The sequence below is a fragment of the Sander lucioperca genome, chromosome 19 (genome assembly GCF_008315115.2).
Source record: "Sander lucioperca isolate FBNREF2018 chromosome 19, SLUC_FBN_1.2, whole genome shotgun sequence".
In the NCBI taxonomy this organism is placed as follows: Eukaryota; Metazoa; Chordata; class Actinopteri; order Perciformes; family Percidae; genus Sander; species Sander lucioperca.
The window spans coordinates 15890038-15910976 of record NC_050191.1 but is presented as its reverse complement, the minus strand read 5'-3'; the positions used below and the strand labels follow the sequence as shown (position 1 = coordinate 15910976).

Here is a 20939-nt window from a genome sequence, read left to right as displayed (position 1 = left end):
ACCCAACGTGTAAACAGATCTGTGAGCATGTCTGTTGTCCGTCCTTCTGGTTATGTCCATTTTGGCGTATATCAGGGCCTTTATTCTGCATTGCAATTGTGATGGCAATCTAGCCTCGTCTTTTGATGTTTACATTACGCTTGTACAAGTACAAATTTTGGCCTGAGGAAAAGTCAAGGGGTCATGAAAAACATGAAGAATTATCCTCTAGTTAATGCATTAAAATCCCAACCCTGACCAAAACAAGTGGCTTCAAATGAATGGGTGTTTGGATGAATGTAAGCATATGAGAATCACATTAATTCTTTTAAAGGATGAAAAGACCCCTTACACACTTGTAAATTACTTTCTACAGAGATTAAAAACATATCCTTCTTTTCGCTACATTAGTATTAGACCCAGTACATCTTATTTAAATACAGCACATGCACATTTTTAAACTAAAATACCAGATTAGCATGTCGTAATGATGGAAATTATTTCAACATGTCACTGGTTGCACACACACACACGCACACAGAGGAGTATGCCAGGGGAACAGACAGGGGCTGGATAGCAGAGAAACAGGGACTGTGGATTAATGCAGGTGATGAATTAGATTGGATTAAGTAATTCAGGAGTGCAGAAAGGAGGACCTTCTGTCTGAGTGACGGGACTAATAAAAAGAACACACATTCACACAGACAAACACACCACGCACTTGATTAAACAACAGCGCTTTGATGACTCACTAGTCCATCTGTGCAATAAAAAAATGTGCGCCTATGACACACGCACAAACACCACCGTACTTACATGTTTGTGTGTTACTTTATTTCTGTAGTGCTAGGGATTATAACTGCCCAGTTGAGAAAGAAGAGAGAGGGTGGGGAAGAGACAAGACACACACAACATCTCATCACACATCATATACAGGCCTTCAGAGGGATGGGTCTATAGTGAATGCATAGTGCAACAAAGGCAGTTACATAAGTCAAGAGGATTGTCCCTGCTTGTGAATGTTATTGTGTTTATATACATGTGTCATGCAGTGTGGAGGGCACACAGGACAGGATGTATTCTGTTTCATCACTGTGTGTCAGGCAAAGTGCCTATAGCGTGTGGAAGAGAGGAAAAAGTGCGAAGGAGTGAGAACAAGAAAAAGAAAGAGCATCTTCCTCGCTCTGCTACTAATCCCCTCAGTCGCCCCTCTGCCTCTCTTGCTGGTACAATCTCTGTCATTTTCATCTCTATCGCCTCTCTGTCTGATCTCTCTCTCTCTTCTTATTTCCTCCTCCCTCATATTCCATCACTTCTCCAGGGTGCCTGCTAGGTAGCCCAACCATGACGGCTGATATTCAGCACACACAAACGTATACTGTAACTACACCCCAGTTTGTGAGCTGTGCGTACACATGACTGGCAATAATGTGACTTCTATGTGTTGGCACCTCACTGGTACTGTTCTTTGAAACCAGGACAACATATGACTGTGTGAGTGTGTGTGTACACAGATGTATTTGCATCATCTATCTGTCTTGTCCTCTCTTTCTAAAAATGTTCAATCTTAGCATCCCTCGAGAGGGGCGTAGTAGACATTTCCATGGGAGCAGTTTTATTTCTCCACCTCTGCCCTCAGAGAGAACAGGAAGGACAAGTCAAGTCAAATGTATTTATAAGGATGACTTTCGAAATAAATGCAATTGATCAAAGTACTGCAATTAAAGCTATTCAAATAACAAGCTGCTTTTTCAGTTGTGATTTTTGGTGAGCATTATACTGTAAAGTAGTCCTTATATTTTGCTCCATCCACATAATATTGCTCCTCAATGAGGTGGACAAAAGTATCGACTCTGATACTGCCTAAAATGCTGGTATCAGTATCGGGAAGTACTGGAATTTATGCACTGATCCGATACCATGTAATAAAGCCCTAAAGAAAATCTACGTTAAAGTAGTTTATTTACGTTCTTTTTCCGTTATAACTGACTGTCAAACTGGATAATAAAAGAAAGTTCTGTGGCATTCATTGTTTGTGTTTGTTCATGTTTCACAAAGAGTTTAACCTGAGCCAGACCGACAACAAAGATAGAAATCATATCACATCCATACAGGGATAGTAGTATACAGTTGTTAAAACATAATAAAATATATGACACACTGGTATCGGATCGGTACTCGGTATCGGCCGATACGCAAGTTCAGATATCAGAATCGGTATCGGGAAGCAAAAAATGGCAAAAATACTGAAAATGGCTTCTTCTACACTCAAAGTGTAAGAAAAAATGAACAACTGAACTAGAGTATTCCATTTAGCATTGCAATCACATTGTCGGACTAACAATTGACAGTTTAAAAATAAATATCAAAATTGATGCAGCAGACATATCATCTTTTTTATTCCACACATTATTCTCCCTAGTCAATACCTGGATGGCGCCTACATTACCCAAGATGCAACTTGACCACCAACAGTTTGGTCAGAGATCCAGATGTGTTATTCTAGTCATGGCTAATGTAGCCGCTAGCCTCAAACAGAGAAAAGGAGCAGGCTACAGAGGTCTGGCAAGCTGACTCCTTTCTAGCTTCACACCCTAAGATTTTTATCATTTTCAAACTGTCAAACTTTAAGTGACATCACTTGAGGCAATTTATCAGATTTCACAAAACGATGCAAAAAGATGCACACGAGCCATGGACGCATTAGTAGGGAGACCTCTGGAAATCTGAGCACCACAGGTCTTATTCAAAATGATTTAGGGTGTGTGTCTGAGTCCCAAAGCTGTCACATCGCGTCTCCAAATCACTGTAAGCAAACAACATCATATACAAACACAAATGGAAATTGATGCTCATGTACAAATGTATGCATATGCTGACAGAAGCACATGCACACACGCACGCACACACGCACACACACGCACACACACACACACACACACACACACACAGCTGCACACGACTCTTACCTGGTTCTTTTCCACATACTGGGGCTCAAGCTTCCTCATACACACAGAACACACAAGTTATGTACAAACACCCATGAACACTCGCAAAGGACACACATACAGTAAATATACACACTCATAATACAGCCTGCTACAATGGTTTTAGCCATTAAAAATGCATGGCAATGCAGCAACAGTTTCTAAAAATGAGCACCAGACGCCAGCTGCTGATTGGTGCAGAGAACTGCCTACCGAGAGTGAAGGTGAAATCTCTCCCACAATGTCATCTTAGTATAAGACAACAAAAAACACTCTTTCAATGAAGCACACAGTATAGCCAATTACATTAAAGCTAGTCCTTGCTTATTGTCTGTGGTTTAACTGTCAGCAAATGGGTTAACAGTATGTGTTATCTCTCAAGATGCTAATATTGTCAGGTCTGCGGCAGTGCCAGCCAGGGTTAATGCGTTCACCGTTGTCCTCACTCATCGTGTTATCAGCAATCATCGACACCCGCGTCTAATGTGAAAGCAAAAGTGTTGCCAAGCACCAGACAGGAAGAGAAATCACGGCAATAGACCCCAATCGAGGCTTAATGGGGGCCTAGTGGCGCGGCTAGCTGAGACCTCTCACACTGCCTGTTCATCATTCACTCCCGCTGGTGTCTGGGAGATGGCAAGGGCTTCTGGCTTATCAAACAAATTAGCTGCTTCATCACTGAAATAAAAGTTGTGATGCACAAGCTGCAAGGTTGTCCTTTCCTACACAGGCTGTCATTATTATGTTATGGATCAAAGAAGTAAAAATGCATAAAGAAAGGATGCTTTTTATGTGGTTTGGTAGAGACAGGGGGGGATCTGCAGTGCTCCGTGTGCTGGGTAAAAAATAATGGGCGTCTCCCACCTCCTAGGGGTCTGACACTTCGTCCTGCTCATAGAGCGGGCAAAAAATCAATGTGTGGTGGCTTCTGCTTGGACAGCGGTCTGATTACAAGTGGGTCAGGAGCCAATTGTTGCCCTTCCAATCTCTGTAAATCCTACCCACATAACAGTAGGGCTCTGAATCACAGAGCTGAATGGCTGCGACCACTTGGCTCCCCTCCATATGCAGACACTCCTACAGTACACTCTATCTCCTTCTAATTTCTCTTCCTCCTCTTCACTTTTTTAAACTTAGATCCAACTTTGTCAGTCTGCGGCAATTTCATCCCTCCACTCTTCCTGTTGCTTTTCCTCCTGTTTCCTGGCTACAGCTGCAGGAATTCAGACCTGGTTGTGCTGCACTGAATGACAAACCAAGGACACATCTGTAGTACTTTTAGGTATTTGTATCTTTGCAGATTTGCACCATGTTGAGATATTTTAGAAGTCTCCGGCATCACAGCGGACATCACTCCTGCTGAGTCTGCCAACTCCCACTCTGGATGATGCTAAAGCAAACAGACACAACGTACCATCTTCGTCTCTGGACAAACATACAGTTAGTTTAACTCCCTTCTTATTCTCCCCCATCCTCCCTCCCCCCCATACATCCCCTCAAGTCCTGAGATGTCTGTCTCAGCCCTTTTGCCCCTCTCCCACTATTCCCACATCTCACATCACAACATAATCCACATTCTGCTTCAATCAGACGAAAAAGCACAAACAGCCCCTCGGCCAGTCACGTTCCACACACAGACACACACATGCTGGACATTAAACACACTCATACTTAAACATACTGTAGGCCTATATCACACACACCAACAGGCCGAGAGCTGAGGAGGGGGGGGAAGGGCTGTGCGCATGACAGCCATGTGGCAGGATATTAAAGCCTGAGTCATCATGTCATGCGACACATGTGTGTCTTCCCTGCAGGCGCTCAGCATGACAGCATATGAAAGGGCAGCCTAGGAGCAACAGGTGCATAAATATCATCGCAGCTACCAGCAGGGCGGAAGACGACAAATGTCAAGATTTGCGTAGCTCTTATTGACAAGCAAATATGCTGCCAAATTCTGGGCAAAATCACAGCCTCAGCCGGCTAAAGTTAGTCCAGGGCATTGGCTTTACTCAAGGAAAGCCCAATTCAAAATGTCATCTGTTTAGGCTGACAGCAGTGAGGCTTAAGTCACTGAGTGGATATTTAGAGCCCTCTCTTGAGCTGAGGATTTTTTTTTTTTTTTTTCAGAAATTTGTTTGTGATGCCACTGTCGGCAAGAGGAGAAAGTACAGAAACACCGCAGGCCCATGATGGGTTGTCAGTCGAGGAGGAAAAATAAGGGCAGATCCCAAAGTGAGGCTGTGATCGCAATGACTTCAGCTGCATTTTCACTAACACACACACACACACACACACACACACACACACACACACTGTCCTCAACAAGCGCTGTGGTTGAAGCTGCTTCAAGCATCGTGGTGTACCAGTTTGTTTACTGATACATCCAAGATTTCTCCCAAAAATCTAATCTCATAGGATTAATTATTGTTTCCTCTACAGCTAAGTGAATTTGGACAATTTGAAATTCACATTGTTTAAACCTGCAATAATCAGCGGGCAGCGGAAACAATCTGTTAATCCAACACTGATATATTAGCACTTTTTAAGTTGGTATGATGAACTCCGCCAACTCCTGAAGGAAATATCTGGCTCTAAATGCTCCACTATGTTCATCGGCTAGTCGCTAAGTTTATCTGACTGCCGTTTAATGCTGGAAAGCTGGTTTTCAGAGGTGCCCGGTTCTGCTGAAAACATTGTGATGAGAGAGTGAAGCAAAACAATGTTGTGGGCCAGAAAACCTAAACGAAAGTGTTAAAAGAAGCTATAAAGCTCCATAGAGCTAAGGGGAACTACAGAGGTGGGCGATAACCCTCTGTGGGTTCACCATTACGAGCAACTCTTTTCACACACAAGTAGCCATGCAATCCATGGGTAATGTTCATTATAGTAGCTTTTAAAAGTATTTAAACACCAAAAACCCAAACGGGTTTAAAGCTGTTTTTATATAAATCATAAATGAAAAATTAGACCAAATTGTAAAAAATGTCAGCAATGACGATAAAAATTCTAAATGCCCTAGCTTGGTTTTTAACCGATTTAACCGAAAGATGACTTAAACCAGTTTGATGACATCTTACTTAAGATTTGAAAGAAGTGGTCTAGCCTAGCCTAGCACAGAGCCAAAACCCCTGATACCTGAAGGGCAGTGTTTGATTACTTGTAAAATGTTGTTTCAGAGGTCTTTCCACCTTGAGAAATATTTCTGTTGAGAGAACATAGCCATGACTGTGCCAAATATTTTCTTATGGTAATAATAAGCACATATGTTAGACTGGTGTACAAATGTTAATACTAGCTAACATTTAGCGTGCAACAAGGTGTATGTGCTGCAAGGAGGGCAGTCTTCTTCTCAGCTTGAGGGAATTTAGTGCAGTTAAAACAGTAGCAAGTGAAATATCTAGTTATTGTACAGTATGTATTCCATAATATGCCTATAAGCAACATTACCCACACGGCCACACTGCCTTTGTAGGCTTGTTAGCTCCAGCTGACAGAGACACTAATATTCTCCAGCTGGAGTTGGTTTAGTTGAGTATGTAGAAATTAGCCCTTTAGCAAAGAAGGTAAAACAGCATGAAATAGAACAGTCAGACTCAAATTGTGTAATACTACAGCTGGGACTTTAGCTTTGAAAGAATAAAACTATAGAAAATGTGTGTGTCTGCCATAACAGATGGTTCACCTGGATGCACCTTTTTCTGGATATTACAGTAAGGTCTTTCTGAGGCTACTACACATAAATATAGAACCTCAGGCAAGGACACGCGTCTATTGTATGTATGCTGCTGAACTCACATACAGCTCTGTCTATGTCTGCAGGAGCCTTGGCACACACATACACCCACATCTCTGCACACATAAACATGGTGACAGGCAATTCCTCAAGGTCTGGTACCTCGGGAACCTCTCTGTCTTTCCTCCTGTGTGTGTGTGTGTGTGTGTGTGTGTGTGTGTGGAGGAGCTTGCAGAACGAATAAGGGCGTTTAGTAAGGTCATAACCAACCATTTACACCGCCCATGGCCATTAGGTGCTCATGGTCGCCTGTAAGCCTTCAAACCAGAACAGTCTCTGTCTCTTAACACACCTGTTATACTGCAAACATACAGCAGCTTAGAAAAGGGCTGTTGCAATGGTACAATGTTATCCTGAACTAGTATACCATACTAACTGACTAAGTGACATAATATCAGTCAATCAGGTTCTCTGTTTTATATCATTGTGAATTAGATACCTTCAGGTTTTGGAAAAAAAAACAAGGAATTAATGATTTAAGAAAACAATAAATAGATGTTTCAGTTATGAAAATAAACCTTAGCTGAAGCCCTAATTATAATCTCCTATTTGATCTTGCATACTGAGATCCATTTTTTTTTACATAATGTCTTCAGCGTGACCTTCACTGTAAACACCGTGAATTTTGGATTTTTGCAATAGTTGCCTCTTTGTTGCAGTCATAGGTATTGTTAAGGTGTCAATATGTCGACTCCAAGGAATTTTACTGTTGGGAATAAGAAAATAAGTATAGTATAGGAAGCAATATTCAAACAAAGGTGGACTTAAACTATTGGCTTTCAATCTAGAGCAGAGATCTTCAACAGGGGGTCCGTGACCCCTAGGGGGTCCTCAGAGTTGGTGTAGGGGGGCTGCCAAATTATGTGAAAAAGAAATATCCTTTTGAAAGTTTTATTTTTTATTTTTTATAAAATATGTCATTAATATGAATCCAACATATTAATAGCAAAGATAAATTGGCCTATTTGTCAGAAAAAAAAAAGATTTATACATTGAAGATAAGCACACTATAGGTAAGGTAGCCACTATGGTAGCCATACAGTTAAGCTTAAAGGAACACGCCAACTTATTGGGACTTTAGCTTATTCACCGTACCCCCGAGGTAACCGGCTCCATCTAGCCTACTGCTCCCAATAAGAAGCACTGATACTTCTGCTACTTGGACGGAGTGATTTGCTCGCAGCACCTGAGAAGCCCTGTGGTGAGGCGCAGAGAGTAACAACGGTGCTTTTCAGGTGTTGGGCTAATCACTCCGCCCAAGCAGCAGTGCTTCGCCTTCTGAGATTATAGTTCCCAGTATGTATACGGTTAGAAGATGGCTGCATCTCATGTGACCTTGTTATTTGTACACACTGTGACTATTCAAATCACAACATGTAAATAGGAAAATGTTGGCGTTATTTTGTCACTTATTGGGAGCAGTAGGCTAGATGGAGCCGGTTACCTCCAGGATCTGTGCTAAACTAGGCTAGCGGTGGGTGCGTCAGACAGAGTTACGACACGCATGGAGATGAGAAGAGTATGTATGGACTTATCTAACTCTGGGGGATACGGTGAATAAGCTAAAGTCCCAATAAGTCGGCGTGTTCCCTTTAAGGATTAACTTTGCCTTCCACATGTATTACATTACATTACATTACATGTCATTTAGCTGACGCTTTTATCCAAAGCGACTTCCAGTAAGTGCATTCAACCATGAAGGTACATGTATGGTATGTTTAACGTTAAAACATGGTGTATAAATAATAACCATTTATTTTTACCTATCCAGCTCAGTTTAACTCAATTGTACAAACTATAGAATATACGTATGTAGTGGGGAAACCCTACTCCGTCTCCCTTTTGAACTAAGGGGTTCCTGGCCTAAAAAAAGACCCCCCTGGTCTAGAGCACAAAAGATGATTAAATGACATGGCAATAAAACCCAGTCAATGGGAGGAGGCCACTTCAATAGCCCATGTTTCACCTGTAATCAGTTTCACAAAGATTTAGGGTTTGCTCTTAACTCCTCTACTAGTATGCATGTGGACATGCAGCAATTGCTCAATTCATTATGCTTACCGTATCTATGGAGAGCATCATGATATCACATCCTAACAGCTACACTATAAGTACCCCTACATGCATAGCATAGATGATCTGATTAGACATTGGCACACCTCAATGCATAAATGTGTGCATTAAGAACAAAATAAGCTCTGTAATGCTTTATCATACAAAGATGAGGATCATATTTATACCACCTACTGTATGTGTTACGTAAAGGTTAATGTTTGCTAATTAATTATAGTTAATTTATCATGGTAGGGCATTAAGTGCATGTGGTGAACATTAAAACAAACAACCTCTTGCAACACTTCGACAGAACGATAGTTATAGAAAGGGAGAAGGTTACAAAAAAAGAAAGTTAATATGAGAAAATATATGAAAACATTAAAATGGGGAGGGAGCAGAGCCCCCTGAGACAGAGTGGAAGATTACAGCAGCTCGACAAAAAATAATGAGCTGCAGAGAATCAGCAGGGGGACCAGGAGCACAGAGAATAAGTAAAATCCCATTACAGAAATCCTACAGTCCTAAAACAACTAAACAATTATGTCTCTGGGAATGTGAATTGAAAAGGGATTTCTTAAAAAGCAGCATGCTGTAAAACAGGAGATGAGGTAGAGTAAGAATAAAAAAGGGAGAAATACTTCAGTTATTTCAGCGCTGTGGCCCTGCTGAGACCTGGAGGTCACATGAAGAGCAGGGAGGAAATCGAGATGACAAAATCTTTGTGCTTCACTGCATTCTGTAAGCCAGTCCCCTTACAAGGACCACAGGGACTGTGCCAACCTGACAGCAACCGTTAGACCTAACCCCGCCACACTTCCACACCTCAAGCAAAACCACCAAGTGTCAGCCATTGACACTAATGTTATATTCAAACAAGCACCTGAAAAGAAATTCTTTTCTTTTCAGCTCATCAAATGCAGTGTTTTCATTCAGGTCACCTTGAGAATAAACAGACACTTATTCAGTTATGACGTTTTCCAACATTAAACTATGCCTCACTCTGTATTTCAATTCTTCTCTAGACAGCAGCAAACATATAAAGCTTCAGTCTCAGACCTATGGACGAACACATGCTTACAGACCAGATACTGAAGGTAATTCAAAGACATCACATTCTGATTTAACCTCAAAACTGTATTTAAATGAATCTAATGTGGCGAGTTCTCGGTCGCTGTCATGTATGATTTGATACATGACAGCGACATTTCACTGAGACGCTAGATTTACAGTGTGTATGATAAAGTGATATTTACATAACTGGACAGGCAAGAGCTACCAGTGCATGCCATAATGTGCTCAGGGCAAGTCACAAACAACAACTAGTACTACACTGCCTTATTTATAGACAAAGGGCAACCTGGGTCATTTGTCTTTCCCACACTTGTAAAGAAACGGCCGTTTATATGATTTTAGAAGTACTAGCATTTAATCCTTGGAGATTTCCCCGTGTCATGATAATGAAAGCCTCAGACTTACAAATGAAGCACAATTTGAAATCAATACAAGATATAGTGTTACCATGTGTTGCTGATGTACGCATCCCATAACTCCTGAATCAGACGCTGTGCTCAGTGACACAAACTAAATTCAATTGAGTGCACATGCTCATTTACTTTGGAAACGTGACTCTTGATGATGAGGGACCTCTGTGGTATGGAGACTGGGCAGTGGTCAAACCCTTTGTCATGAGAGCACGGTTACAATAGAGGACTAATATGAGTGCAAATCAATACAGTAGGTACATGGTCCTCACAAGTGACCCCAACAGTGCTGAAAATGCAGATGTGTGAAACCCTGTCATAAATCACAACAGGCTGACAGCACTGTGTCCCTGGTTGTCACTGTCTGCAAGGTCGAGGTGTGCAGCATGTTAGTTTCCAAGAACACTACACACAAAATGGTTACTTGGGGCTGAAATCAGAAATCAGAAAGGAGCTGGCAGAGATAAAGGACAGGGAGCAAGAGGAGTAAAAGCTGGAGTTAAATGTACACTAAATTATTTAAGAGAACAACATGGCAGCACAACTTTAATCATCCTACACCCGGATCCCATTTGGGACTTGTCAAGGATAAAGGACTTAAGCAGGACACACTGTCAGGATATTGGACAGAGAGAGGCAGCAACTGCATTGTTGTGGTAGTGATGCAGCAAAATTTGCTTTCCATTTCTAAAAAAAAAAAAAACTAACAGAGGCAGCGGTGTGGTTTTTGGAGAGCATGAAACATGAACCCTGGTACACAAGGAGTCTTTGATTAAGAGTACTTCACTACAGTGAAACAGGTACGCGTGTGCAATCATTCACAGAAACAGGCATGCACACATAGTGTGTTCCAGTAATGTTGAAAAGTTTATGTGCATTGAACTGACATGAAAGCCGCACCTCGCCAGCTCTCTGGTGACCTCACTACGGACTCTACTTTTATCCATTTAAAAAAAAAAGAAGCCATCTGGCCGACACAAGCTGACTTTTTCAACCCTACCAGCAGCTCTTTAAACACACCCCATTAAACTCTCTCATCAGATGCGTTAAGATGACTTCATTTCAAGCTTTTCTCTTCCCCAATCCTTGTCCCGCGTGTGTGAAAAGTAAAATGAGGTCAACTAGGATGAGATACTAATCCCTCTTGATTTTGTGATACCTCTCCTCTTTCCTAGTCTTTCATCCCCCATATGTTACTGCTAGCTAACCCGCTAACCACTGACACAGGAATGACAAAGTAATGACTTTTTCTAGATATCACCACAGGAGCACAGATGCAACATTGTCAGATGTATGGTAAATTATGACTTGCATTGATCATACATGTGCACAGTGGCGGCAGCAACAGCTTAACTCCTTTGATGAGACTGTTGCTGTCTCTGTCAGCGCCAAGCTCTGGCGCATTGCATAACTGAACACATACACAAACACACAACCCCAGGCATGGACTGCACTATGGAGAACATCTAGAAGTCAACCCCAATGAGAAGAGCAAAAATGTGCAAGCGATTAAAGATGAAACAAAACAGATAGAAGAATAAATGAATAAACAAATGATCTGTGACCTGAAAAGAAGCTCCCACACTCTTTAAGCAACAAACTGGAAAGAGAGCTTGACGCAAACACTTTTTCACTATCCCTCTGTCTCTGAAGATGCTGAAAACATGCAAAGAGAAGAAGCCAGAGAGCCTCTGTAATCGTTGATTACAATCAGAAAACCATTACCATAATCACAGACATACAGTATGAATTATATACAGTCAGTGTTCTGTTAGAGGCATCTGTGAACTTCTCTGTAAAACTAGAGTTATATCACATTACAATTCTTTGGAGATTTCTAACAAACATTGAAATTCCCATCAAAGTTTGTTCACAAAGAGAAATATGCAAGCACACACACTGTGAAGCTGAGATTATAAGCTACAGTACAATCGTACTTTCATTTATACGTACTATACCAATGAAATTCCAAAATATACTGCTGGGTTACATTTTCAATTTCTTTAAAACGATTCCCATTCAGTAGTCCAGTCAGAAAACTAATGGCTCAGTGAGGCTCTCCTGTGACTGTAGACAAAGCTTGGAGGGTAGAACAGTTACAGAGTGAATCAGAAAGAAGATTAATGATGGAGATATGTCATAGTCAATCTGTGCTACGACCAAAAGCTGCACATGGCCAGTGCCAGTCACAGCAGTTAGTGTGTGTGTGTGTGTGTGTGTGTGTGTGTGTGTGTGTGTGTGTGTGTGTGTGTGTGTGTGTGTGTATACAACGTTGTCTCTGCAAACATGTGTGCACCTCTGTCCAAACATTTGCCTCCTGTATACGTTGGTACACATACAGTATTATTGTGTGCACATCCACTAACATTTGTGTAAATCATCGACCATCATATGCTTGTGTGTGTCCCTGTGTGTGAAAGCACAAATGTGTGTGTTACCTCTGCCATCTCTGACTTAAAATAAAATAATAACTCTGGGTGTGACTGCGTGTGTGTGTGTGTGTGTGTGTGTGTGTGTGTGTGTGTGTGCGTGTGCGTGCGTGCGTGCGTGCGTGCGTGCGTGCGCCCCCATTTGTACGTGTGAGTCCTATGATGTCCTGCGCCTGCCGATGAGATAATCTGGCAGAGCATGGAGTGACAATTTGATCAATTGCCGGCTCACAGGGAGTCTCTGAGTTATAGTGCTGCCATCTCTCCTGGCCACTACCAGTAAAGAGCCGCCTCTCCCCAGAGATGAGCCGCCACATTGTTACACACACAGCTGCAGACCACCCAGCAAATAAACACACACACAAAAATACATACACATACAAATGACTCTAGTTTGATGCCGGTAAACTGACAAAATTATCCCATAAGGACCCTGCACCATGTTTTCTGTCAGGGAGAGACAGAATCTCCCATTACATAGTGCTCTGGAAAAAATTGTCATTTCCACCCACATTATGCTTCTCTTTTACACACAAACTAAATCAGCAGAGTATAAATTTCAATTATCAAGGGTGGTGACTTTTTTTCTGTTGAAAAAAAACCTCTTGTTTATATTCTAAATGGATTCTGTCCAAATACTGGAAAGCTGGTTATTAAAAGTACAAAATACTCTGGGTATTTTTTGAAATCTTTCGATACCATTGCCATAAGATACCTTACTGTAGTTTGAGGAATAAATGTGCTTTTATTTACAATGATGCCAAACTTCCCAATGCATTAGTATTTGCTGTTGCTTTAACACAAAAAGCCATACAAGAACTTTGCCTACCGTCCAAAATTAGCAAAGTTTCCTGATTTCCCAATTTAAAACAGGAAATATTGGACCAGAGACTAAGTAAAGTAAAGTAAACCACTTGATATTCAATCCTACAGATTTATTTTGGTTGCTACTGGAAAACAATTGAGGTTCCATTCCCCGCCCTACATGTTACTGATGGTGATTATAATTCCCCCTTTTATTATGAAGGTGTAGCAGAGACTTTCCTTTATGTTTACGATTATAATGTAGCAAGTGTTTCCCCTTGAGATTAGGCTGTATGCTTTGGTTAATGTAGTATTTTTGTCTAGAGGCTGATGGATATCAATTCAAATCATCTTTAGCTCTGATGGAAGTTCACAGTATCATCACATTATATGGTTGATAAGCAGATGCAGCTCATTATGTTTAATTAGCCCCACCTTTTTTGTCTGTTGTTGCTGGCTTTATAATACCAACGCTGTGTGTCAACAACCTGCTGCTGATATTGGTTAACAGCACAACCATTAAACTACTAGTCTTGTGTTGGGTTTGAGCCATATTAGACACAGTGACAAGTGGCATCAGTGCGACATATTCAGATCAGTCTGGTCAAGAAATAAGGGACATACAATAGAGATAAGAATAGGACATACTTCTTTCTGCAGCCCTGCCTCTTATCACAAACACTTTGTCGTAACACTCAAAATAAAAAGAAGCTTTTATAATTCAGCATTTTCGAACACAGCATTTCTGCTTATTTTCTAAATTAATGCTAATCCGATGGATAGCTAATATGCGTGGACTGCTTGCACAGCAAAACCTGTTCTAAATGCTCACAACTTCTTTTCGCTGCTGAGAAATTGTACAGAAAAACAATTGCCAGCAGTGTGTGTGCACTTGGGCATATCTGTCTCAGTGCATTACCACACACAGATCAATAAGGATTCTATTCTTGGCCATTAGATCTTGAAGCAGGGGATAGCCTGCCTCTCTCACTCTTTCAGACCTATTTCCTCTCTCTGCTCTATCGGCCTGTCCTCTCTGCTGGCTCTCCCTCTTTCTCTCTCTTCCCTTGTTTTGCCTCCTCCAGACAACACCAAAGGGACATTGTCATCTTCCCAGCTGGACAGTGGAAGCAGCAGCAGAGTCAGTGGCGAGCATCAAACACGGGACGGTTTTGGGGGGGATCACAGAAGAGATTGGCTTTGTGGCTAGAGGGATCATCCGTCTCCTCGAAGGACTCACGCATGCAGACAGACATGTACGCACATATTCACTCGCACGCACATACACATCCACCCACACCTCCTGTTCCTGCTGTATTTCTCAGTCCTCTGCCAGGCTGAGGCCCTTGATCTGCCACTTCCTGTAATCCTCCATGGGAGAGGGGTGCAGCCAAATGTCCTGGCAGGCCAGCCAGGCAAACAAACACACATACACACAAGCATGCATAGTCACCGATAGCCGTACATTGCAAGATAATGACCTCCAGGACATACATGTAGATGAGTATCGGCGCAGGAGTGCCAGGATGTCTTACACAAAAGATGCAACCTGATAAAACATTAACTAAAACACACCACAGAAAAGCCCACAAGCTGCAGCACAGCAACGTATGAGTCGTGAAATCTCTATTATAATCTCCATTCATCTGTGCCACGCTGGTATCGCTGTCATCAGATAAAGAGACAGGGCTGACTAAACAGCAAATGACAAGGGAAGAGAACCAGAACCAAAGAATAGATGGATGACTCCCAATTCACCTTCTCCTGACTCCGATAAGACTCTATTTGATCCACATCACTCAAACACAAGAGATTGCTCTGTTCATTCAATTTCAAAGTGACCAGTTTCAGCCAGTAGGAACCATCTGACAAGATCACTTCAGCCAAACTCGGGATAGTCTGATGGGAGAATGCATTCTGATCTGGTGGTGCTCTGGTTTATTGGCTTTTCTTTAAAACAATCACAATTCAGACTCAACATATAATCTAGCTAGCTATCTGCATTTACCCTGCAGAGATCTGAGGAGCAGTTAACCATAGTCCTCATAAATTGACGGGAGTTTAAAATGCCAACAAAAAGAAAGCGGAAGGTACCGGACATCCGGCTGAAATGAAAGACATCCAGCGGAACTTCTGGCGGCACCTGAACAATCCCGGAAGTGGAACGTCGTGGAGCACTGACAGAACTCATGAATTTCTTCATCCAAAGCAGAGCAGCTGTTGAATCTGTAAATCTATAGGAACATTCAGTCATTTCTGGAAAAAGTGGTGCATCATTATCTCTTCTGTCTCTGTCACTGCTTTAAAGAGCAGAAAACATACTGAAGGTATGGACTGAACACTGCTGTCTTTTTAGAAGTCTGGTAAACATGGCTCTGTAGACTCTCTTATCCTCATCCCTCCAGTGCAGGTGAATGAGACTGAGTCACAGTCAGAGCTGCCAGCAGGTGGGAACGAGGGACAGCCAGGTGGACAGCTCTTCATCACGCCGTAATGAGCTGGCAAAGGTTGTCGGACAGGAATGAGAACACACGGAGGACCTGTAAAAGCAGCCTGACACAGGCGAGTTTGCGGGCGTTCTCTGAAGCTATACGACTCCCCACGGTGCCATTTCATCACAAGCTGTTGTCCCTGTTTGTGTTAACGTCCTCATATTGCAAGGAAGCCAACGCAGGCTACCTCAACCACTTACTTATCCAGCTCAATTGCAACACATACTTCAATATGTGGCTAAATGTGGACTTTTCAATGACATTTCTTGTGATTTAAAAGGTGTGAGCAGCAGTGTGGCATTATCAGTAAAAGCAGCAAAAATGTGGGATTCAAGGGCTGCCGAGTTGAGCTTGCTCTCGGTCTATGTTTTAAGCATTATCTTACCATGCGACAACATCTGGAGCTTGTTACCGAAAATTCTTCAGCATGCTCTAAAAATACACTGAAACCCCACATCAACATCTGACTATGGCAGCTCAGACATCTGTTCACTTACCTGCTGCTGCCTCCCAGGGATGGAGGGACCCAAAGGAGCTGCCACAGGCCACAGTAACCTATAACATTGGCAATGACAAGTGAAAGGATACAATCTGAGAGCTCCACTCTGGGTGCCAATGGCCAGTATCTTCTGCACGGGGTCGAAAGCCATGGACGATGGCTGATAGGGGAAGCCATGACGGACAGTCTGAAAGATGTGCAAAAAAATGAAAAAAAGAGAATGTGTTATCAATTTGCATTTCACAGCAGGGGTGTTGTTTTGTCAAAAGGATATCACGCACATGACTTTGGTAAACAAATGGCCCAGATGGATGTGGAAAGTGTTATGAAATAGAAATGTAAAGCCTGAATGGCACAGACAAGAGAAAACGAAAGAGAGGAACAAATGCTCTTTCGATGCACCATTACTCTATTCTTCTCGATAGCTGATATTTGGCTTCGCTATTTAGGATCCTTTTATGATCACAGGCCTATTTTGAGATTTCTTCTCTCCCATTTCACTCTTTTTATCTCGTTTTCCTTTTCTCACTGCCTCCCACATGAAGTCGTGATTTCACTGAAGTCTGGATATAAAAAACACTGAAAACACACCAATAAGGATCATTTGGTTATGATTTGTTGCATGGGCCTTCTATTGGAGTGCATTGTAACGTACAGTAAGGTCTTTCTGTTTTTTTGTCCACCCTTGTATATTCGTGTGTGTGTGTGTGTGTGTGTGTGTGTGTGTGTGTGTGTGTGTGTGACTGACTGTAGCTTTATGACATCAGTCAGCTGGTGATGGGCTGTTGGATTTGTTTGCTTAGTGGCGGAAGGCTAAAGCATGTTACATAAGAAGCACTCAGTGCAGCAGAGACACCTGCCTTCTCTGCAGAGAAACATTACAGAGAGTTTCTGTCCAGACAGACAGTGAAGGTGCAGGAAGCAGGATGGAGTCTTGTTCAAAGAGATTTCCATCAGATGCCTGGCTGTTGATAGACATATTTAGACTGCAGTGCCAATCAAACTGGCAATCTCTGAGATAGTCTTTCCAACCACAATATCTCCTAAGCCCTCAATTGTGTTGACTTGACTCTAGATTATGTTTTCTAGTTTTCTAGGTATTACTTCAGGCACTCTAACATATTAGTTCTGACAACTGCTAAAATGGTTGCAGTTTTATAAAGTTCAACTGCCCTAGCCTTGGACTTCTGCAACATATGTTGTGGTGTCTCTAAAACAGACAAGGTCGACAATCACATGAATTTTCCATGAGACTCCACCATGTAAAATATCATGAAGCCTATCAATAGCAATGGACTGTGGTAGCTATACCAGACATTAAGGTTGTTTTCAGCATCACGTCCCATAAGAAAAACAACTGCACAAGCCTACATTTTACCTACAAATACCTGATAGCACTATGAGTAATTCTACAGTTAAAAATATTAAAAATAATCCACAAACAAACTAGTTATGATTGTGCAGGTTAAATATGTGGGAAAATAAATAGCAAGCACACAGTGATGTCTATAAAAAGGCCACTCCAAACCATTGGGGCACACACGGGAAAATCCTGATTTAACATTATAGTGGGCTAAGATGTAGCAAACATAATATGTGTATTGCATAATATGTGAATTGCATGAGTGTTTATTAACCCAGGCCATCTTTGTGGCCAATTGAGACAGTTGGAGGATGGCAAGCCATTTTTTTTTTTCAAACAGGCCCCCACTCACTTCAGGCGCCATCAGTCCTCAATGGATCAATGATCTGGGGTAAAGTGTGTGTGTGTGTGTGTGTGTGTGTGTGTGTGTGTGTGTGTGTGTGTGTCAGAGCCACAAAGAGAGGAGTGTGAGAGGATGGGGGGGGACAAAGGGGATGGAGAGACACTGCGAGGAAAAAGACAACTCGAAAGGGGACGATGACACACTCACATACGCACACATACATTAACTAGAAACCACCTTTTTGCTAATCCAAACCAAGCAGATTATGCAAGAGGGGATCAGTTTGGACCAACCCCTCAATATGACAGTTCAAGCCAAGCACACACACAGCAAACGATGGTATTTTCACAGAGGATGATGTTCTATATGCTATTGCCATAACAGAAATATCTAGTTGGTTTTGAGAGATATCCGAGTAAAATAACAGGACAAATCCATGCATCCATACAGGAACTTACTAATGTGTATTGTCCTGTCGCCAGAGCGTATTCGCTATACAGTATGCGCATTGTAGTTAGGTGCGTGACAGGCTACCTACCATGGCTTGGACAATCACAGAGCGCTTTAATCGTTCTCTTTCTAAACGAGATTCTTGTCAGATGTCAAATACACCTTAAACCAGCAGGTGATCGTTGTAATCTAGACCACAGAGCAGAAATGCTTTGCCGATTAATGAATTTATTGTGTGGCGCTCACTTGCACCTGCTGTATCCTGAGATGGGATACGCGCAGTACAAACTGTGATTATTACAAAATACATGCGAAAGGGGCCAACCGTGATGCAAACAGCTGTATAATATAAAACCATCAGGCTCGCCCACCTTGCAGAGCTGGAAATGATCGGACTGGAGGGTCTCCTGGATCAGATGGTTCTCCTGTGGCCCCACTTGGACAGACGGGGTGGAGGAGGACACCTCTTTCAAGCCGTCCAGCACCTTCCTGATGTTGAACTTCTTCATTTTCAGACTGCAGAGCACAGAATTGAGATCACCCGCAAAAGATAAAGGGGATAGCCACTTTCTCTCACACACACATACATACACACGCTCGCTCGCTCGCTCGCTCTTCTGATTTCCTCCGTAAATCTCACATTTTAGTGCTTGTTTTTTAGCGCAGTCTCCATGCTGAAAGGCTCTAGCGCGCCACGGCACAGGTCGCTTGTTGACGTGTAAATTTGGAGACGGGCTGCCTGGATATTGGTGCGTCGGTGTAATTTGCTCGGAGTCAGTGCTGTGCTCCACTGCGTCTCAGTGGGTCCGTTCTTCTTCTCGGCTTCCCTCCCCTCCCCTCTCGGCTGTGTGCGCCGCTCAGCCAAGGCGGAAACGCAGCGCAGCGGTGGTGTTGGTGCTGCTGCTGACGCTCTTGCGCATGTCTGACAGAGCAGAGGCTTCAACACAAATCTCTCTCTCTCTCTCTCTCTCTCTCTCTCTCTCTCTCTCTCTCTCTCTCTCTCTCTCTCCTCCTTTCATCTGCCCCTAGCGACAACGCCCCCCCCCCCCTCTCTCTGTCGCACGCACACATAGTAGGTTTTGCTCCACTGCACCTGGTGATGTTGGGATGCTGCAGCGTTGTGAGTGTCTGTGGAGACAGACGAGTTGACAGACGGGTGCTCTGCTCAGTCCCAGTCTTTCCACTACACCCTCGCCCTGTCCACTCCGCCTCTGCTTGTGTGCTTGTGTGAGAGGTTCGCCATATTAAATGCCATCCCAAACCACAGTGGATAGTGGAAGTGGACTATAAAACCTTGCTGTGCCGGACTGGGAAATTGGACAAACATTGCATAGATGTGCTGCATTTTTCCTACACGATATTTTTCATGGTGGGTTAAGAAAAAATCTAAGAAAATGTGGTGACATTAAAACTGCCGGTTCGAATCCGACCCATGGCACTTTGCTGCATGTCATCCACCCTCTCTCCCCTTTCCTGTCTTCAAACTGTTCTGTCAATAAAGGCCATAAAAGCCCCCAAAAAATCTTTAAAAATTTGCATGGAAACCTTAAAACAACCCAACAGCTGAGCAAGCAATGCCTCTATCAATATCCATGGTGATGGGTGTTTCCTGCTAATGATGGAGTCCCACAGTTTACCTGCTATTTATACCCTCCCTCTTAATATGGAGAACCCTCCGCAGCTGCAAGTGTGACTTGCATGAGGGAGTAACACTTACTTACATAGTGAAGAGCTACTGAGGAGGGATGGGTTTGGGAAAGGCCCCTGTGTCTGCCAACTAGGTGACATTGCATGTCCCCCCTGACAGGACCTTAATGAAAATCAATATAATGTATTTATTTTAAAGCCCTACTAATGAGCTTAAGACGTTTCTATATACTTTGTTCATCCTAACATTCAAAACAGGTGCTTCTAGGCAAGGTATGATTTTTGTTTTGTTTTGTTGTATATTGGTTTGTTTGGTTTTCCCCGAGACCGCAGAGGGTGGGGGGTGGGAGAGGGTTTTGGTTCTTGTTTGATTGTAGTTGTTTGTTCTATATGTTCAAAAATATAAAAATAATAAAAAATGTATCATAAAAAAACAACAACAGGTGCTTCTGCAGAAATGGACAACAGTTACTGACTTGATTTGTCCTTGTAACAGGTAGGTACCTAACACAGTAGGTACAGGCTAGGCAGCAATCATGTCATGTGGTAGTAGCAGTAGTGTCAATAGTAGGAAAAACTACATGGTCATGTTTTGCATGTACCAGTCGTCGAAC

General features: G+C 42.5%; 1 protein-coding gene across 5 annotated transcripts in view; it reads right to left on the bottom strand.

Moving 5' to 3' along the window:
* Positions 1–19607, bottom strand: part of stxbp5a (syntaxin binding protein 5a (tomosyn)) — a 99672-nt gene extending 80065 nt beyond the window's left edge. For 3 of the 5 annotated variants that reach the window (XM_031321845.2, XM_031321847.2, XM_031321849.2), the window contains exons 1-2: positions 19050–19606; positions 16612–16709 (exon numbers count right to left, since the gene is read on the bottom strand). In XM_031321845.2, coding sequence (XP_031177705.1) covers positions 16612–16709; positions 19050–19187 — 236 coding nt within the window. In that variant the 5' untranslated portion in view covers positions 19188–19606. Of the gene's footprint in view, positions 1–16611; positions 16710–19049 lie in introns of all 5 variants that reach the window. The other 2 variants (XM_031321846.2, XM_031321848.2) reach the window with 1 other exon arrangement.
* Between the last annotated feature and the right edge of the window lie 1332 nt (positions 19608–20939).